Genomic DNA, 16,229 nt, shown 5'->3' with positions numbered 1-16,229 from the left:
ACCTTTATTCTTCTTTGATTCACTAGTGCACTAGCGGGTGCTTCTAAAGCCTGCTCTTTAAAAAAAAATACTTTATTTACTTATTGTTAGAGGGAGAGAAACATCAATGTGTGAGAGATACACTGGTCAGGTGCCTCTCGCCCAACCCCACCTGGGGACCTGGTCCACAACCCAGGCATGTGCCCTGACTGGGAATCGAACCTGCGACCCTTTGGTTCACAGGCCAGCACTCAATCCCTGAGCCACACCAGGCAGGGCCAAAGCCTGTTCTTTTTAATCACTCTTTTACAGTAGGTTGATAAAGATTTTCCATGATCTCAGGGGACAAGGAGAATCTGAATCAACGCTACAACTCAGCACAGTTCTCGAGAGGAGCGGGAGGAAGAGCGGGATGTCTGTGGGCCAGAGACAGAGAACCTGAGGAGTGCTGCCAGCAGCCTGCGCTCCTGCTTGGGGGGGGGGGGGGGGGGCGGGGGCGGGGCAGCAGGGCAGGAAGTGAGGTGCCCGGCAGAGGTACTCAGCAGGCAGCTACTTGCTGCCCCAGTCAGGTCAGCAGGCTCTGAAAGAGCCAGGAGTGGGAGGAAAGCAAACAGCGAATAAACGAGGGCCGCTGAGCAACACAAGTAATGGAACGAGCATAACTCAGCCTGGAGGCACAACTACCGACCATCATTTCAAATCACTTTTCAAACCACTCTTCGGTGGCACGCAGTGCCTCCCATGCAGCTAAAACTGGCTATGCTATTAGGTGCTTAGGAGGCGCACTAGGAAGGCGGCAGAGTGGTTAAGAATACAGATTCTGGCCCTGGCCGGTGTGGTTCAGTGGATTGAGTGCTGGCTTGCAAACCAAAGGGTCGCCGGTTCGATTCCCAGTCAGGGCACATGCCTGGGTTGCGGGCCAGGTCCCCAGTAGGGGGTGCATGAGAAACAACTACACATTGATGTTTTTCTTCCCCTCTACCCCTCTGTCTAAAAATAAATAAATAAACACAATCTTTTACAAAAAGTACAGACTGTGGGGTCGGACAACTTGGATTTGGAAGTGGGCTCTGCTTCTCACTCACTGCTATTTAACCCCTCTAAATCCGGGCTCTTTATCCATAAAATCGGCTTAGTGACAGTCCCTCCCTATAGGGTGCTGTGAGGATTCAGATACTCCTGGTGCCATATCAAGGTGCGGGATACCTTGGAAACGCTCAACAAACGTCGGCAGCCGTGAGGACCCACTTCACAAACAGCGCTGAATGTGATCATCAGAGCACTCCCATCAAGTAGGTCACAGAGCTGGTAAGTGGCAGAGCCTGATTTTAAATCTTTCCATCTAACCTGGGATCCAGATCCCGGAATGAATGACACATATAACGTGCTACACTCTTGTCCCAGTATGTTCTAGGAGAACCCCGGAGAGAGAACCGCAGTCCGCTCCCTTGTAAGTCGCAGGAACTAGAAAGCACCGTGGCGGCTGCGAGCTCACTGTCTTTGGCTGCTCTGCTTCTCGGAAGACGGGCCGAGGAGGAAAGCCGGCGCGGCCACTCTGAGAAGCAAGCTTGCCCGTCACGCCCTCCATCCTTCGCCCCACGCTGGCACCCCCCCAGGGAGGATGTGTGCTGTTTGGCTAGCACAGGCCACAGTTGCTCCAGGAGGACCCTCCCCCCACTTCTGGGAAGAAACTGCTGATCAGACTGCCAAGCACTTCTGAGTGTTTCCTTTCTGTCCACGCACATTTGGGGGAAAGGCAGACAATTTCAGAGCAGGGGCCAGCAAACTATGGCCAGTGGGTCCACCTCCTATTTTTGTAAATAAAGTTTTATTGGAACACAGACACGCCCATCTGTTTAGTACTGGCTTCAGCTAACACTTTCGTGCTACGAAGGCAGAGTGGAGTGGACGCAACAGATACCGTGCAGCTTGGAGAAGTGACGGACGTACTGCCCGGCCCTTGACAAAGAAGTCTGCTGACCTGACCTCTGGTCTGGAGCCCGGGGCAGAGGTGACAAGGAATGCACACCCGTGACAGGCCGGGCTGGGAGCTGTCCCCTGCCAGAAGCTCAGTCCAGCAGTGGCCATGAGGACTGGCTCAAGCCTCGAAGATACATATATTTCCACAAACACTTACTGAACTCCTATTATGTATCTATCAGATACCATTCCTTCACAGAAGTCCTTGTCCTTGTAAAACTTACATCCTGGTGGCAGACGGAGATGAACTATGTGCAAATATATAATATAATAGCATGCGGGAAATAATAATAGTATAAAAAACAAAGCAGGGGTGAGGGAGTCTGCTGTAAATATAGGGTCAGAGAGGATGTCGCCCACGGAATGACTGCTGAGGTGTCTGGGGGGAAGAGTGGGCGGGGCCCGAGGCAGGGTGGACAGTAAGGAGACAGGTGTGGCTGGCGCTCGGGGAGTGAGCACGTGAGTGGCAGAGATGAGGTCAGAGGGCAGCCGAGGGCCACACCATGTGCAGCTGTGCAGGCCACGGGGAGGGACCTCACGTTTTATCACCAGCACGACAAGAAGTGATCGCGAGGCTGAAAACTGGGAAGTAACGCAATGCATCACGTGTGTTACGAGGCCGCTGCAGCCACGTGCAGACTGTGCAAGGCCACGGCGGAGGCAGAGAGACCGCTTCGGAGGCTATCGCTGGTGCGGACAGAGAGAGGACGGAGGCTTGGGGCTGGCTGCAGGGGTGGGGGTGAGAGAGGGTCGGACTCGAGATCTCTTCCGAAGGCGGCGCCCCGGGGATTTGCGGACAGATTAGCTGTGGGGTACAAGACAAAGGGAGGGGACGGGGATGACTCTCGGGATTTTGGTCTGAGCAAATGAATGGCGGTGCCTTTTCTAGGTCAGGTGGAGTTCTGCTCTGGTTATGGTAAGTTCAGAACACCTATCGGACCCCTAAGCGGAGACAGCTGTCGGGGAGACAGTTCTCCGAGGGGGCCTGGAGCTCAGGCAGGGGGCAGGGCGCCCCTTCCCCACCCTCCCCCGCTGCCGACAGCTGTGCTGTTGGACGAGGTCGTCCGGGGAGCACTGGGAGAGCCTCTGGGCACTGAGGCGGGGCACCCCGCCGTCAGAGCCCACCCGCACCCCACCTCGGGGGGCTGGAGGAAAGGAACAAAGCCTGGGCACCTTCCCAGACCAACTAGGTCAGAAACTCTGCAGGTGGGGCCCAGGAACCCGCATCTCTTGTTAAAGCTCCCCGGGGGATCCCCACGCCCAGTGGGGGCTGAGGGTCGTTGCTGCAGACGGGGCAGACGCGGCCAGGGAGGCGCGCAGAAAACCCAGACAGGGCGCGCTCCCGAGCTCTCTCCTGCGCGGGGAGGAAGTCTCCAGAGGGCGGGGAGGGTCGGTCTGTCGGGTCCCATCCCCACATAAAGGGGCGTGCGGGGGGCGCCTTCACGAAAGCCATCTGAGCGAAGGGGTGGGAGCGAAAGCCTGGCAGGAGGAGTTTGTCCAGGAGACTCGGAGCTTATCTGGGCCCTGCGTCAAGCAGAGGACGCATTTTTAGAGGGAGATTGATGAGGCAATTGGGGCTTGAAAACTTAGTGGATAGTTGATGCTACTGAGGAAAATTTGTTATTAAATTTTTATTTTATTTTTAAAAAGATTTTATTTATCTCTTTTTAGACAGAGGGGAAGGGAGGGAGAAAGAGAAGGAGAGAAAACATCAGTGTGTGGTTGTCTATGGCGCGCCCCGCACTGGGACCTGGCCTGCAACCCAGGCATGTGCCCTGACTGGGAGTCGAACCGGTGACCTTTTGGTTTGCAGGCCAGAGCTCAATCCACTGAGCCACGCCAGCCAGGGCTATTATTAAATTATTAAAGGTGTGATAGTGGTAGTGGGTAATGGGAGGAAAAAATCCCCATCTCTGAGCAGTACCTACTGAAAATGTTATGGATGCCCGGGATCTGCTTCAAAACAGCAAAGGGACAGGTGTTGAGCAGACACGAGACAGTCCGTGAGATGGTAAGAGCTGTAGGTGGGCTTCAGAATACTATAAAGTTGGCCTATTTTTGGTTAGGAGAAAGAGGAGGGGAGGAAGGGAGGGAAGGAGGAAGGGTGGGAAGGAGGGAGGGAGGGAGGAGAGACAGCAATACAGAAAATCCCTTTCCCCGGTTTTGCCGAAACGGTGGTGAGAAAACGGAGGTGGAGTGACAAAGTCAAGGGCACAGGCAGGGCAGACCGGACGGGATCCGCTGGCCCAGGCGAGGGGTGGCCACAGATGGGAGCCCAGATGCCGGTGGGCTGGTGTGCTTGCTGGTGGGAGGGTGGAGAAGTTCTCATGAGAAGAACGTTTAAAAATAAGCCAGGCAGCTGAGAATGAAGAGAAGGACCTAAGATTTGAAGTCATCTGAAAAACAAAACGCCGGGGTTTCCCAACCCAGGCCTTCTCCCCTGGAGTGTTCTCAGACCACACCCCGGGCCTGCGGGCTGCTCTCTCCCTGCTCCCGGTCGGATCGACCTCCGGGACCGGGCACCTGGGCACCCGGCTGGGAAGAGCTGGGCTGGGCCCACCCCAGACTCTCAGAGCTGGGAGGCCAGTCAGTGCTCCCCCACGCCGCGCACGCTGGGCGGCCTGGCAGTCACAAGACTGTGCCAGACCCCGTGGCTGCGGGGAAGTGTGGGTGGCACGCTGCAGCAAGCCAGAAATGCCTGACGCAGAGCATTTTAATCAGGGCTAGTCCCACTCTCTGGTCGGAGCCGCCGCCACCGGCCCTCTCCGTCCTGTGTTTTAGGGACACACAGCCACAAATCGATTCTAGCTCAATGCTAGTATTAAGGAACCCTCCCAGAATCGGCCCCTCACAGGTAACTCGGAGCAGCTGTGAGAGACTGTGGGCGAGCAGGCGTAAACAAGGCAGTTCCACGTGCCCTACTTTCCTCCTCCTGCTCAGTCAGGACTGAAGAGGCTGTGGGGCTGCCCCCAGACGGAAGGTCTGGTATCTAATGCTGCCGCCACCGGCTCACAGGCTGCCCTGTGGGCAGTGGGGAGGGCCGTGGCGGGGGGATCCCCGCCCCAACAACGGGAGGGTCTGCAAGGCTGGACAGACACCGGGCCGGAAAGGTGCCTGCGTGACCTGGCAGCCTCGAGGGGGCTCAGAGCTCGGCCCCTCCGGCCCCGCTCCACACACAAGGGGCTCAGCTCACAGGGGGCTCCGCACACAGAGGGCAGCTCGACGCAGGAGACACCGCGCTCCTCCGCTGCCTGGGGAGGAGGTCGCCAGGAAACGGCAGTCTCCCTCGGGGCCCCACAGACAGCAGGTGTATTTGAACAACAGAAAGCTCAGAACAGCCTGGGCGGGCCATGGCTGGGAGGCAGAAATCCAAAACCAGAAAAGACCCCGAGCGAAGGAAGGGTGGACTGTCGCCCGACCTGAAACCACCTCTTGTGAAAAATTAAGTCCGCGCTGGCCCAGTCACAGGAGCTGGACTCGAACTCGGAGCCGCCCTGAGCTACAGGACCCGCTGGGCCACGTAATCCCCGAGGCTGCCACGCTGTGGACGCCGCCGCAGGTGCGCTGTGGGCCGGGGACGAGTCTCCTGGGCAGAGGGCGCCTCCTGCCTTGCCGCTGGAATTCTATTCACCGCCTGGAGGCTGCTGGGCGAGACCACCCCCCAGGCCACTGGGGACCCTCGGTCGGGGGCGGGGGGAGGCAGAGCTCAAGCCGTGTGATCCCACTGACTACCTCTGGGGTCGGGATGTCCCCAAACCTTGACGCCTGGACTCCCCCAGGGGCAGTCAAGGGGACCCTGAGCGGGCCCAATCGTGTCAGTGGCAGCTGGAGGAGGGTCGGTGAGGTTTGAGCTACCCAATGTCCCCTTCAGGAGGCAGCCACGGAATCGCCCGAAACAAGTGAACAAATACAACAAACACCCGAGGCAGGCGGGCTGGCGTCTCCGAGCAAAGCCTCCAAGAGCAGAGATGGGAGGAAGGCCAATGATAACGGCCCTTCTGCGAAGACCCTCCACGGGAATAATCTGAGACAAGGCCGGCCACGGGCCGGCTGAAGAATGTCAGAATCCAAGGGCAGAAGAGCCCTGGGAAACCACTTGGCTGAAAAGCAGAGTTTCCTGAGGCCCCCCATTCAGTAAGGACGCCTCGGGCCGGACGGCCACGCCGGCAAGAGACAGGCTATCAGTGAACGAAACGCTGACTTTGAAAATCAGGGGGAAATAAATAAACAAATAACGTAGCCAGAACCCTCATTCTGGGAAGCAGGGAGATGGGGGCCTAGGGGGCGAAGATGCTTCTGACACCTCCTGGCTTTGTCTGTCTGTCCCTCTGTTTTGCTGCCGGGCCCCGGCCGGGTGTGCTCACGCACCTGGAGGCAGCCGTTCCTGCGGCCCCTCTGCTCCCATCCCACCCGGGGACAAAGCCAAGAAGGTCAGGGCGCCTGCTGCCACCACGTGCCCAGTGCTCATCCCAGCACCTCACTGAGGAGGGCAGAGCCGTCGGGTCCTCGGGCCACTCCAAGGCTCTGTCCAAGGGCAGCTGGCGGGTGAGGGACAACGTCAGAATGTCCTCACGGCTTCCCTCCCGGACAACCTGAGAGAGTCAGCAGAGGCGCTGGCCTGCCCGCCTGCCTGCCTGCCAGGGGTCCGCCGCTCCATCACCCCGGGCACCCACTGTGCTCCTGACTCACTCTCCTCACTTTAAAGTCCCTGAGCTCCCACCCACCTTCACCTGGAAAGTAGTTCATTCCCAGTGGCGACCAATGACAGTAGATTATAGAACCAGAGAACCCAGCCCTGGCTGGTGTGGCGCAGTGGAATGAGCGCCAGACTGCGAACCAAAGGGTCGCCGGTTCGATTTCCAGTCAGGGCACGTGCCTGGATCGTGAGGCAGGTCCCTAGTAGGGGGCGCTTGAGAGGCAACCACGCACTGATGTTTCTCTCCCCCTCCTCCCCTCTCTAAAAATAAATCAATAAAATCTTTAAAAAGAGAACTGAAGAACCCAGAAATCACCCCTGCATGAGAACCAGCCAGCGACCCTGCAGCTCAGAGACGATCAGCCGGCTTTCCCGGTGGTCATGGAAACACTGTCCTGGAGCCAGGGGCCCCGCCCAGGGCGGGCTGGTGTGCTGGGTGGCGTCCTGGGACGGGCTGGCCCCCGCACACGCAGGGCCGTCACGAAGCGTGTGCTGCTTGTTTACCCTGGGCCCGCATGTTTCCCTAAGCGGACTGGGTGAAGTCAATGCTTCTTCACCACTCATCTGCCGCTAAACACCCCCAATCATCCATCTTTCTCTCCCACCTTCCAAGCCACGCCTCGTTAGCCCTTCTGCTGGAGAGAGGGCCGGCCCTGGTTTTACTGGCAGCTCTGGGGGAAGAAGGCTGAGAAAAGCAGGCACTTGAATTAGGCAGGTACTTGGGTTTTGTGTTTGTATGGTGCTTTCTTTGGGGCGCTGGAACAACCAGAGCAGAAGGGGGCTGGCCCGGCCGGCCGGGCACAGATCTCTTGGGTAATGCGACAGACTGCTTGTAACTGCTTGTCGCTTTCCGACAGCAGTTACAAGCTTCTCCTTCCTGGAAAGGGAGTGTCCCGGCCCCCAAGGTCCTAGGGCTGTCCCGCCTCTGCACTCAGCACAGGGCCCGACCTCTCCCGCGGGAACCAGCGAGTCCTTTGGGAGTGGGGAGGATGATGGTGCGAGGCTCTGCCAGGAGGCGACCGCCAGGGACCCAGAGCCAACCAGTGGCCCGAAAGGACACACACGCACCACGCCGCTCCAGACCGTCGCCGCTGGGGGGACGGAGCGGGGGGCAGGAGCTGGCAGAGCCCCTGCACTGTGTCTTCTGGGCACTCCGTGGTCGGTGCTGCTGCTGCGTGCGGCCACGGCGGGAGGAGGAAGCGAGTTTTCCGCAGCCTCGTTTTACTCAGTCTTTCAAAGCCCGGGAGCCTTCGTGGTCTTTCACTTCCCCTTTCCTCTGCCGTACCTACAACACGACCGCATGCGTGCTTCCCCCACCCAGACGGCCATCTCACTGAGGAAGCAGGCCACCGAGTCCCTGCCTAAGTCTCAGCATTAGATGGGGGGACTTTTGGGGGGGGGGACGACGACCCTGGCCTTCATCCGGGCCCGTGCAACGCAGTCGGAGACATCAGAGAGGCCGAATAAAGATGTAAATAAAGAGTTAGGAAGGGTGACGAGAATTCCGCGGGGCCTTGACGAGCGTGGCTAGTTGGCTGGGCATCGTCCAGCGAAGTGCAAGGTTGCTGGTCGGGGCACGGGCCTGGGTTGCAAGTTCAGTCCCCGGTCAGGGCACACACGAGAGGCAACCGATCGACGTTTCTCTCCCTCCCTCCCTCCCTTGTCCTCTCTCCAAAAATAAATAAATAGTCTTAAAAGAAAAGCCCAACTCCGTGGACTACAACTCCATATAGGTATTAAAGGACACCAGGAAGCCCTGGGGTTTACACCTAATCTGCCGTCATCTGTTTCATGTCGTCTCTCCTTTGGGAGCAGGGGTGTCCCGCTCCTTTTCCCCGGGGGCCACCTCGGCCTCGAGGTCGCCTTCAAAGGCCCAAATGTAATTTCAACTCCTTAACAGTTAAGGAGTAGTTACATTTCTACAGTCCTTCAATTATTTCTGCCCTTTGAAGGCAACCACAAGGCTGAGGTGGCCCCCGGTGAAAATGAGTGTGACACCCCTGATCTAAAAAGTGTAAGCCCCGAGGGGCCAGGGCCTTGGGGGGGGTTCCGTCTGCTGCTGATTCCCGGGCGTAGAAGAGAGTTCAGCCTATCACAGTCACTCAGCAAGTATCTGTTCAGTGAGAACGTGGTTTTATGGAGGACGGGCCCACATAATAGGCCCACGGGGATGGATTATCTTGTAATAATTTCAAGGCAGACACTACGGAAAAGGGTAAGAAAAATAAAAAGAGCGAGAGCCAGAAACACGGTTCAAACCCAACTCTGCCCCGTAGGAGGGCTACAACCTCGGGTGAGTTACTTCTCCAAAGCTCGTTTCCCTCCTGCATTAGACACCCACCCTGTCGGTTTGTGGCGAGCCCGACGGAGGAACTGTGTGTGAACAGCAGGTGGAGAAACGGTAAGTTCAACGTGAGGATTCTTCTCGTTTTACTACTCCCTCTCCTCTCGGTGTGTGTGGACATCTCGAGCCTCGGTAGTCTGATACCAAAAATTAGGAACCTAGGGTGAGAGTGTCAACACAGGTACACTGCTGAGAGAAATGAGGTTTTGAGATTTCTGTAGATTTCAACTCTCATATGTCACTGGGTTTCTTAGAATCTCTTAGCTCCAACTCTTAAGTACGGTCACCCAGGAGGAAAGGGAGATTATAGAAAACTAATACCTTCTTCCTCATATACTTTTATAATGCTGTAAACACTTGTAAGCAAAGGGAAAACGAGGTGATCTACAAGTACACAGAACGGGGGGAGAACGTCTACATGGCAGGGACGCTCCGAGGACCCCAGGTGCTCACAATGACGGACAGACCAGGGACCTGACCTTCGGGCTCCCGCCAGACGGACTCTCTCCCAGGAACGGTCCTTACTCTCCTCCTCAAACAGTTCTCGGGCGCCCCAGGACATTCTAGGGCACCCCCGCCTTAAGCAAGCTGCAGTGCAGAGGAGAAGGGGGGATAGGGCACGCCAGGAAAGCTCGCTCAAACCAAGGAGGAGAGGGCTCCGGGCCCAGGGGTGCTCACTTCACATCACGCCTGGGGCTCCAGGCCCCAAGGGAGAAGCCTGCTTCAGCAGCACGGAGGTGGCCGGGAGAGGTTTTCACCCTAAAAAAGGAAAAAAGCCCCGCTGCCTTCCTCAGACACGAGGGCACTGCCCGCTCGGGGGGTTCCGTGCCATTGCCGCGGCGGTACATCCGGACGCCCGAGATGGGGACCGGAGACTCGAGGGGGAGAATGACTGACCCGCCAGCAGCCCCACAGCACCCACAAGTGCAAACCTCCTCCTTCCTGTGACACTCACACTCCCCGCACCAGCTCCTTTCTTCCCACGTAAAACCACACTTTGCCACTCCACCCCTCACTCAATGTTCGTTTCCAGACCTAACATTTTTGTCCGCCAGCCGCAGACTTTCAACTTTGCTGGGGATTTCTTTTCACCATGGGCCCTAGCTAGACGAGTTTTTGGGGGGTCGGCGGGGCTACAGGACCCGCCACCGCTCCACCTGAAACTCCGAGTGGTCCTGGGACTACAGGGAGACCACGGAAGCCCACCTGCATGGACAGGGGGCCTGCTGCCCCCAGACGGCAACCTGTGTGTCCAACCCCAGGTGCGGGCGAGTTTCCGCCTGGCCGCCCATCACCCAGCGGGGCCCGCCCCTCGGAGGGGGCCTGCAAGAGCCCCCCACGGAGAAGGAGGTCCAGGCTGTTGGGCGGTGGGATGGAAAGGCTTCGCACGGAAACCTAAGGTTAGAGAAGCGTCTTGTAAAAGGAGAACCGTGTCTTAAAATGGAACGGGCAGGGCAGTTCACACTTCTCCACTGGCATCTAACGCTGGGCCTGGGGGGGGTCGCTTGGGGTCAGGCACACACACAACCGGGCTGCCTGGCTGGGGGCCCTCCGATCTGCCACATGGCTCACCAGACAGCCCCTCCTCGGTGAGGGGTAGGGGGGGCGCCCAGGAACCGCGACTGCCCACCTTCACGCACAGGCAGGGAAGGGGAAGCGGGGGCCGGGGGGGAAGGGAGGAGCCGCAGCCCTGACCCTCTCAGCCTTCGGGCTGTAAAATGGGTATGTAGATGTTATTTTATTTAGAGCTTCGCTCAGGGGACTCCTGAGGGGTTTTCAGAACTGGGTTTTTCCACGAAACCAGAGAGAAAAAAACTATTGATTGAAAGCAAATGGTCAACGTAAGCCCCACGTACGCCTAACCACCAGCCGCTCTCCAGAAATGGGCTGCCCTCATTTTCATTTATTTATTTTTTTAAATTGCATGTATTTACTTTTAGAGAGAGCGGTAACGAGTGAGAAACAGAGCGAAACATTGATGTTCGAGAGAAACATGGATCGGCGGCCTCTCGCGTGCACCTGGCACGCGCCCTGACAAAGAACTGAACCAGCGATCTTTCTGTTTGTGGGACAGTGCCCAACCCAGGGAGCCACACCTAGTCAGGGCTGCCCTAGCTAATTTTTTTAAAAGATTGTCTGTTTGTTTGTTTGTTTGTTTGTTTGTTTTTAGACAGAGGGGAAAGGAGGGAGAAAGAGAGAGAACCATCAATGTGTGGTTGCCTCTCATGCGCCCCCTACTGGGGACCTGACCTGCAACCCAGGCCTGTGCCCTGACTGGGAATCGAACCAGTGAAACTTTGGTTCACAGGCCAAGTGCTCAATCCACTGAGCCACACCAAGCAGGGCTGCCCCAGCTAATTGTTAATGTTCTGGCAGGTCTCAGCTCTGAAGGAGCGGGAAAATGGGGCCGGGGGCAGCCCGCCCCTCACAGCTGCTCCGACAGGCCAAGCTGGACAGCTGCTCATTCGCCGGCCGACCCCAACCGGGGGACCCCCTGCCCCACTCAGGGTGTGCCCGGCCAGCAACAGAAGCTCGCCCAGAGCCTAAACTGGTGGGGCGGTCCAACTGAGGAGGGGGGAGACCCAGGCCAGGGAGGGTCGTCCTGGCCCGGCACCGCCCCCTGAAGGGCAGTTACTTTATCAAAATCCACGCAGCCGCCCTGTTCAAAGGGAGCGGACTTGGGGCTGAGGACACGGAGAACAGGGGTCGCTAACTTTTTCTTTTACAGGCTTCCGAGCCATTTGTGCGCTCTTTAAAACAGCTACTCACCTTCTCAGGACAGTGTCTCATTCTCTTGTCCCAGTCAGTGTCCCTTGCTGTGAATGCCATGTCCCCTCCCTAGGCAAGTCTTCCTGACCCCTCACCCGCAGCAAACGCCCCTGCCCATCACGGACCACATTCTCCTGCCTGATGCCTGCGTAACACCTGTCACGTTGGAAACCGTCTTTGCACTGGCTCGGGCACTAATTCATCACCCGTCTCCCCCTCCCGGAACACCCACTCCACAGGCCAGGGACCGTGCCTGCCCTGCTCGCTACGGCCTTCCTAGGGTCCAGGGCAGCGGGGACAGACGGAAGCTGATCAGTACGAATTTGTGAAAGCCTCAACACACGGACGGACGACGGGACTGACAAGTGTCCGTATTCGCTCCACGAGCCCGACCAGACGGGCGAGGACAGTTGCAACGGAGCTCTGGTGAGCTGAGCCACTCACACCGGCGTCTCTGCAAGTGGTCCCCAGCCCGCCCTGGCGAGGACTTTTCTGCGTGCACACACGTGTACCCGTGTACAGAGCATGGCCTGCCGAGTCCGGCCTGCTGCCTGGGAACTTGTAAACAGGTTTACTGGAACACAGCCACATGCAAACACGTACGGGCTGTCCGTGGCTGCTTTTAGCTCCAAGGGCAGAGCTGAGTGCTGAGACAAAGACAGTGTAGGGGCTGCAAGTGCTGACCATCTGGCCTCTTCCAAGAGGTTTTGAACCCCTGGGCCCGAAGAAGGAGGAAAGTGCCGTGTAAGGCTGAGTGGACCCTGCACCAGAGCAGCCCGCAGAGTTCCCACAGACACTCGCGGGAGACGGAGGCGGCCGGCAGTTTACCCAGGCCTCGCCATGCGCTGGGTTTGTGCCGGATGCCTGAAGCGTGTCATCTCCCGTGATTGCATCCTCATTACAGCCCCATGAGTAAACTCCGGCTGCTGAGGCTACCGCAGGTCCAGTAATTGGCCGGGGTCAACACAGCCCAAACCCAGGGCCTGGTTGTGCCCCCCGGAACCAGTGTCTGTGTCCACTGTGCTGCTGTACGGCCGCCCTGGGGAGCACCGCACCCTTTCCGGGACACACGGACCTCGCTCCCACTGTGGTCATTGTCACTTACCTGCGCTAACTGTTCAACTCTTCCCTCTCTCTGACCCCCGGGGAAGCCTGCCTTCGTATCAGAACACAGGGTCCACCCCCTGGTGTTACACAGCATGTGTTCATCCTCACGGGATCTAGGTGTGAAAACAGCTGAACTTGACAACAGTGCTCAGGGACGGGGGTGTGTGTGTTGTTACACTTGGGGGTGTGGTGTCTGGGAGGGGAACGGCGCGGGCAGGGCTGCTGGGACGATGGTCACGTCCTGGTTCTTGCCCCCAGTGCCGGATGTGTGAGCTCACTTTGGGAGGACTCACCCAGCCGGACAGGAGTGTCGGGGTCTTCTACTTCAACAACCTGTTCTGAACGACTCCCTCTCCAGACACAGTAATCCACAGCGGGTGGTTTTTATTTTCTCGCAGAAATCCACACCTCAGGTCCCTCACGCGACAAGGATCCGTAAGAACATTAGACTAGTGGTAGGAAGCCACGCTCACGGCACTGGACACATCTAAGTGACACTGGCATTCCAGGACAGACTGACCCCAAGACAGCCGCCCTCAGAGCCAACTGCTGTACCCAACTCACTGATCCCCGTGAGAGGCAGACGCTCTGTCTAGTTCAGGAAACCAAAAGCACCTCGTGGGGCAAGAATCACAAAACAATCCGCTAAGACCCGGCACGCAGCGGAAGGCGGTGCTCGGTCCAGATGGTGTTGTGTAACATCCTTCAGGTGGGGTGGCACTCGGCCATCCCCGGGTCTTGCACAAGTGAGGAACCGGCTCTACGACAAACAGACATAACTGCCCCTTATGCTGCAGCCTGAACACCTGTGCCCCCGGATTCCCGTGCCGACACCCTGACCCCCACCCAGTGTGACGGTGTTCGGAGCTGGGGCCTTGGGGAGGTGCTTAGGTCACGAGGGTGCAGCCCTTGTAGAAGAAACCCCCGGGAGAGTTCCCACATCCTTTCCCCCACGTGAGGACACGGGAGAAACAGGCCTGCCACCTGGGGGAGGGGAACTGCGACAAATAAATGTATGTTGTTGATCAGCCACCCAGTTTGCTACAGCAGCCAGAACAAACTCAGACAACTTATTAGGCCTGGGTCAAGCACGATGCCGAGCGCTCTCCATACATACCCTCCTGAACCCTTCACGACAACGCTGCTGACTTCGTCCCTGCTGTACGGATGGGAAAACGGAGACGTGGAAAGGCCGAGGAACCTACCCGAGGTCACAGGGTCATTGACTGGCAGGGCAGGTATCCAACCGAAGCGGCCCGACCCCAGGAGTCATGTTCTTAACCTCGATGCCAGTCGGGGCCTTCCCTGGCAAGACACCCAGGGGTGGGTTTCTGGCTTCTAGGGAGCGACTTCTGTCTTCCGGTAGGCATTACAGCTCAATAAAAGGAGCTTGTCCCAACCCGTGCAATTATAAGAACTTTGACAAACAACTCCTTCCCGATTCACTCCTCTGATTTACAGTGTGTGTCTCCGCCTTCGACAGATCTGTGCCGACACGGACGACAGTGTTCCTTCCCGTCTCCCGTCCTTCTGCCCCGGGCTGTCCCCACTCACGTGCTGGAACACCCAAGACAACGCCCCTGGCCCACCTGAGGCCAGGACAGCCCGGACTGGAAGATTCACGTCAGAAGATTAGACTCCTTCTCTTCCATTACAAAAGACCTACTGCCTTTTAACAAGGCATTTGCTCCTTCTGCCTGCGGTCCTTGAGTAAGCAAACACCAAAAAGCACAAAACCTACACCCCAATTACATTAGCAACGTTCAGGGAAACTAAATAAACAGAACTTTTGGTGGATGTCTGCCATGTCGCTTTTAGTCGTGCTTTTGGAGGAGTATCTTGGTAAATCATTTTGAATCTAATTTTTCTTTTTAAGCAACATCGGTCTTGACAAAAGGTAGAACTGCCCGCCTAGGTTACTTTTGAGGGATTTAAGTGAGCAGAAGTTACTTAAACACAATGGTTGATTTAATTAATTTTCTTCATTTTGGTTTGTGGAAGTGAGCAAATTATCTGATGGGTCTCCCTCCCCACCCCTGACTCATCCCCAACTCCCCAGTTTCTGGGTGATCCAGGAATTCAAATTAGGGGGGAAAAATCCATCAACATCCTGAGAAGATTGCCAGTTCTGGTTTTGTTTCAAGTGAAAATGAACTCCACCTTCTAGAACCGGACCCTTTTTCAGGTAAGCTGACTTCGTCACCCACAGTCACCTACCCCGTAACAGGTAATATTTTTTCTGCCTGGAATCGGGGAGCCCTGCTGAGCAAGGGGCGTGCGGGGCCACTAAGTCCTGGGGACCACCACCCCAAATGCAATCCCCAGGGGCTTCAGGTTCTCAGTCCACGCTCTGGAAAGCCCCTTCAAAACCGCCACCCTGGAGCACGCCGGTCAGGCCCGGAGGCCCCGAGCTGTCACCTGGCCTGGGCAAACTGGAAGCGGCTGCTGGCCGGTCTTTGCCCTCCCCGCCTTGGACCCTCCCTCGGAGGGGCCAGCCCGGAGGAGGAGGCCCAGGATGCAGGGATGCCGCCCAGAGATGCGCGGCGGGCGGGGGTCCTCCCGGGGCTTTCCTGCTGCTGGAGCGGGGGCGCTGGCGGGTCTCGGCCCCTGTAAGGGGCGCAGGGCCCCGGGGCCTGCCTGGGGACGCTGACCTCAACTTTGTTCTTTAAAAATAGCTCGGAGGCCGCGGCGCTCACGTGAGCCGCCCCGCTTCCCCTCCGCCCTCCCGACGCTCCTCGGCCCCGGGGTCGCGGCAGCGGCGGGGAAGGGCGGCGTCCCCGAGTCCCAGGGACGGGGCGGGGGGGGGGGGCGCTGGGAGGGGTCGGGCCGGGAGGGACGAGCAGGCCGTGCTCACCTTCTTCACCGACAGCGAGATGTTCTCCAGGATCCGGTCCTTCACCTCCCGCGGCTCCATGTCGCCGCTGCCGCCGCCGCCGCCGCCCCGCCGCCGCCGCTTCCCGCGCCGGGGGCCCGGGGCCGCCGCCAACCGCTGCGGCCGGCCGTGCGGGGGCTCCGTCGTGCCGGCCGCGGGGCCCGGCGCCCGCCGCCCGGCCCTCGCCTCGCCCGGCCCCTCGCTCCGCCCGGCCCGGCGGGGATGGAGGCCGCGGCTGTGCACGGCGGCGGCGGCGGGGCGGCGGCGGAACTGATGTCAGGCGGGGCGGCGCCTCGGCCGGCGGCGGCGGTGGCTGGGACGCTCACGCCCCGGGACCCCGGGACCCAAGACCCGCCCCCTCAGCCCACGGACCCGGGGACCCCGAGACACCCTCAGCCCACGGATCCCGGGGACCCCGAGACTCATCAGCCCGCAGACCCGGAGTCCCCGAGATCCCTCTCAGCCCACAAACTCGGGGTCCC

The 16,229-nt window shown here is 58.5% G+C and overlaps 1 protein-coding gene across 1 annotated transcript in view; it reads right to left on the bottom strand.

Annotated features, from left to right (window-relative positions):
* The window catches only part of PLEKHM2 (pleckstrin homology and RUN domain containing M2), a 35,559-nt gene extending 19,623 nt beyond the window's left edge, over positions 1 to 15,936 (bottom strand). The window contains exon 1 of the mRNA XM_045858946.1: positions 15,730 to 15,936. Within this exon, the coding sequence (XP_045714902.1) occupies positions 15,730 to 15,789 (60 nt within the window). The 5' untranslated portion in view covers positions 15,790 to 15,936. The remainder of the gene's footprint in view (positions 1 to 15,729) is intronic.
* Positions 15,937 to 16,229: the final 293 nt, after the last annotated feature.

This window comes from Phyllostomus hastatus, unplaced genomic scaffold, assembly GCF_019186645.2.
Source record: "Phyllostomus hastatus isolate PE091 unplaced genomic scaffold, TTU_PhHast_1.1 phas_scaffold_182, whole genome shotgun sequence".
NCBI lineage: Eukaryota > Metazoa > Chordata > Mammalia > Chiroptera > Phyllostomidae > Phyllostomus > Phyllostomus hastatus.
Note: the sequence above shows the minus strand (reverse complement) of the source record. Positions and strands in the feature narration are given on the sequence as shown.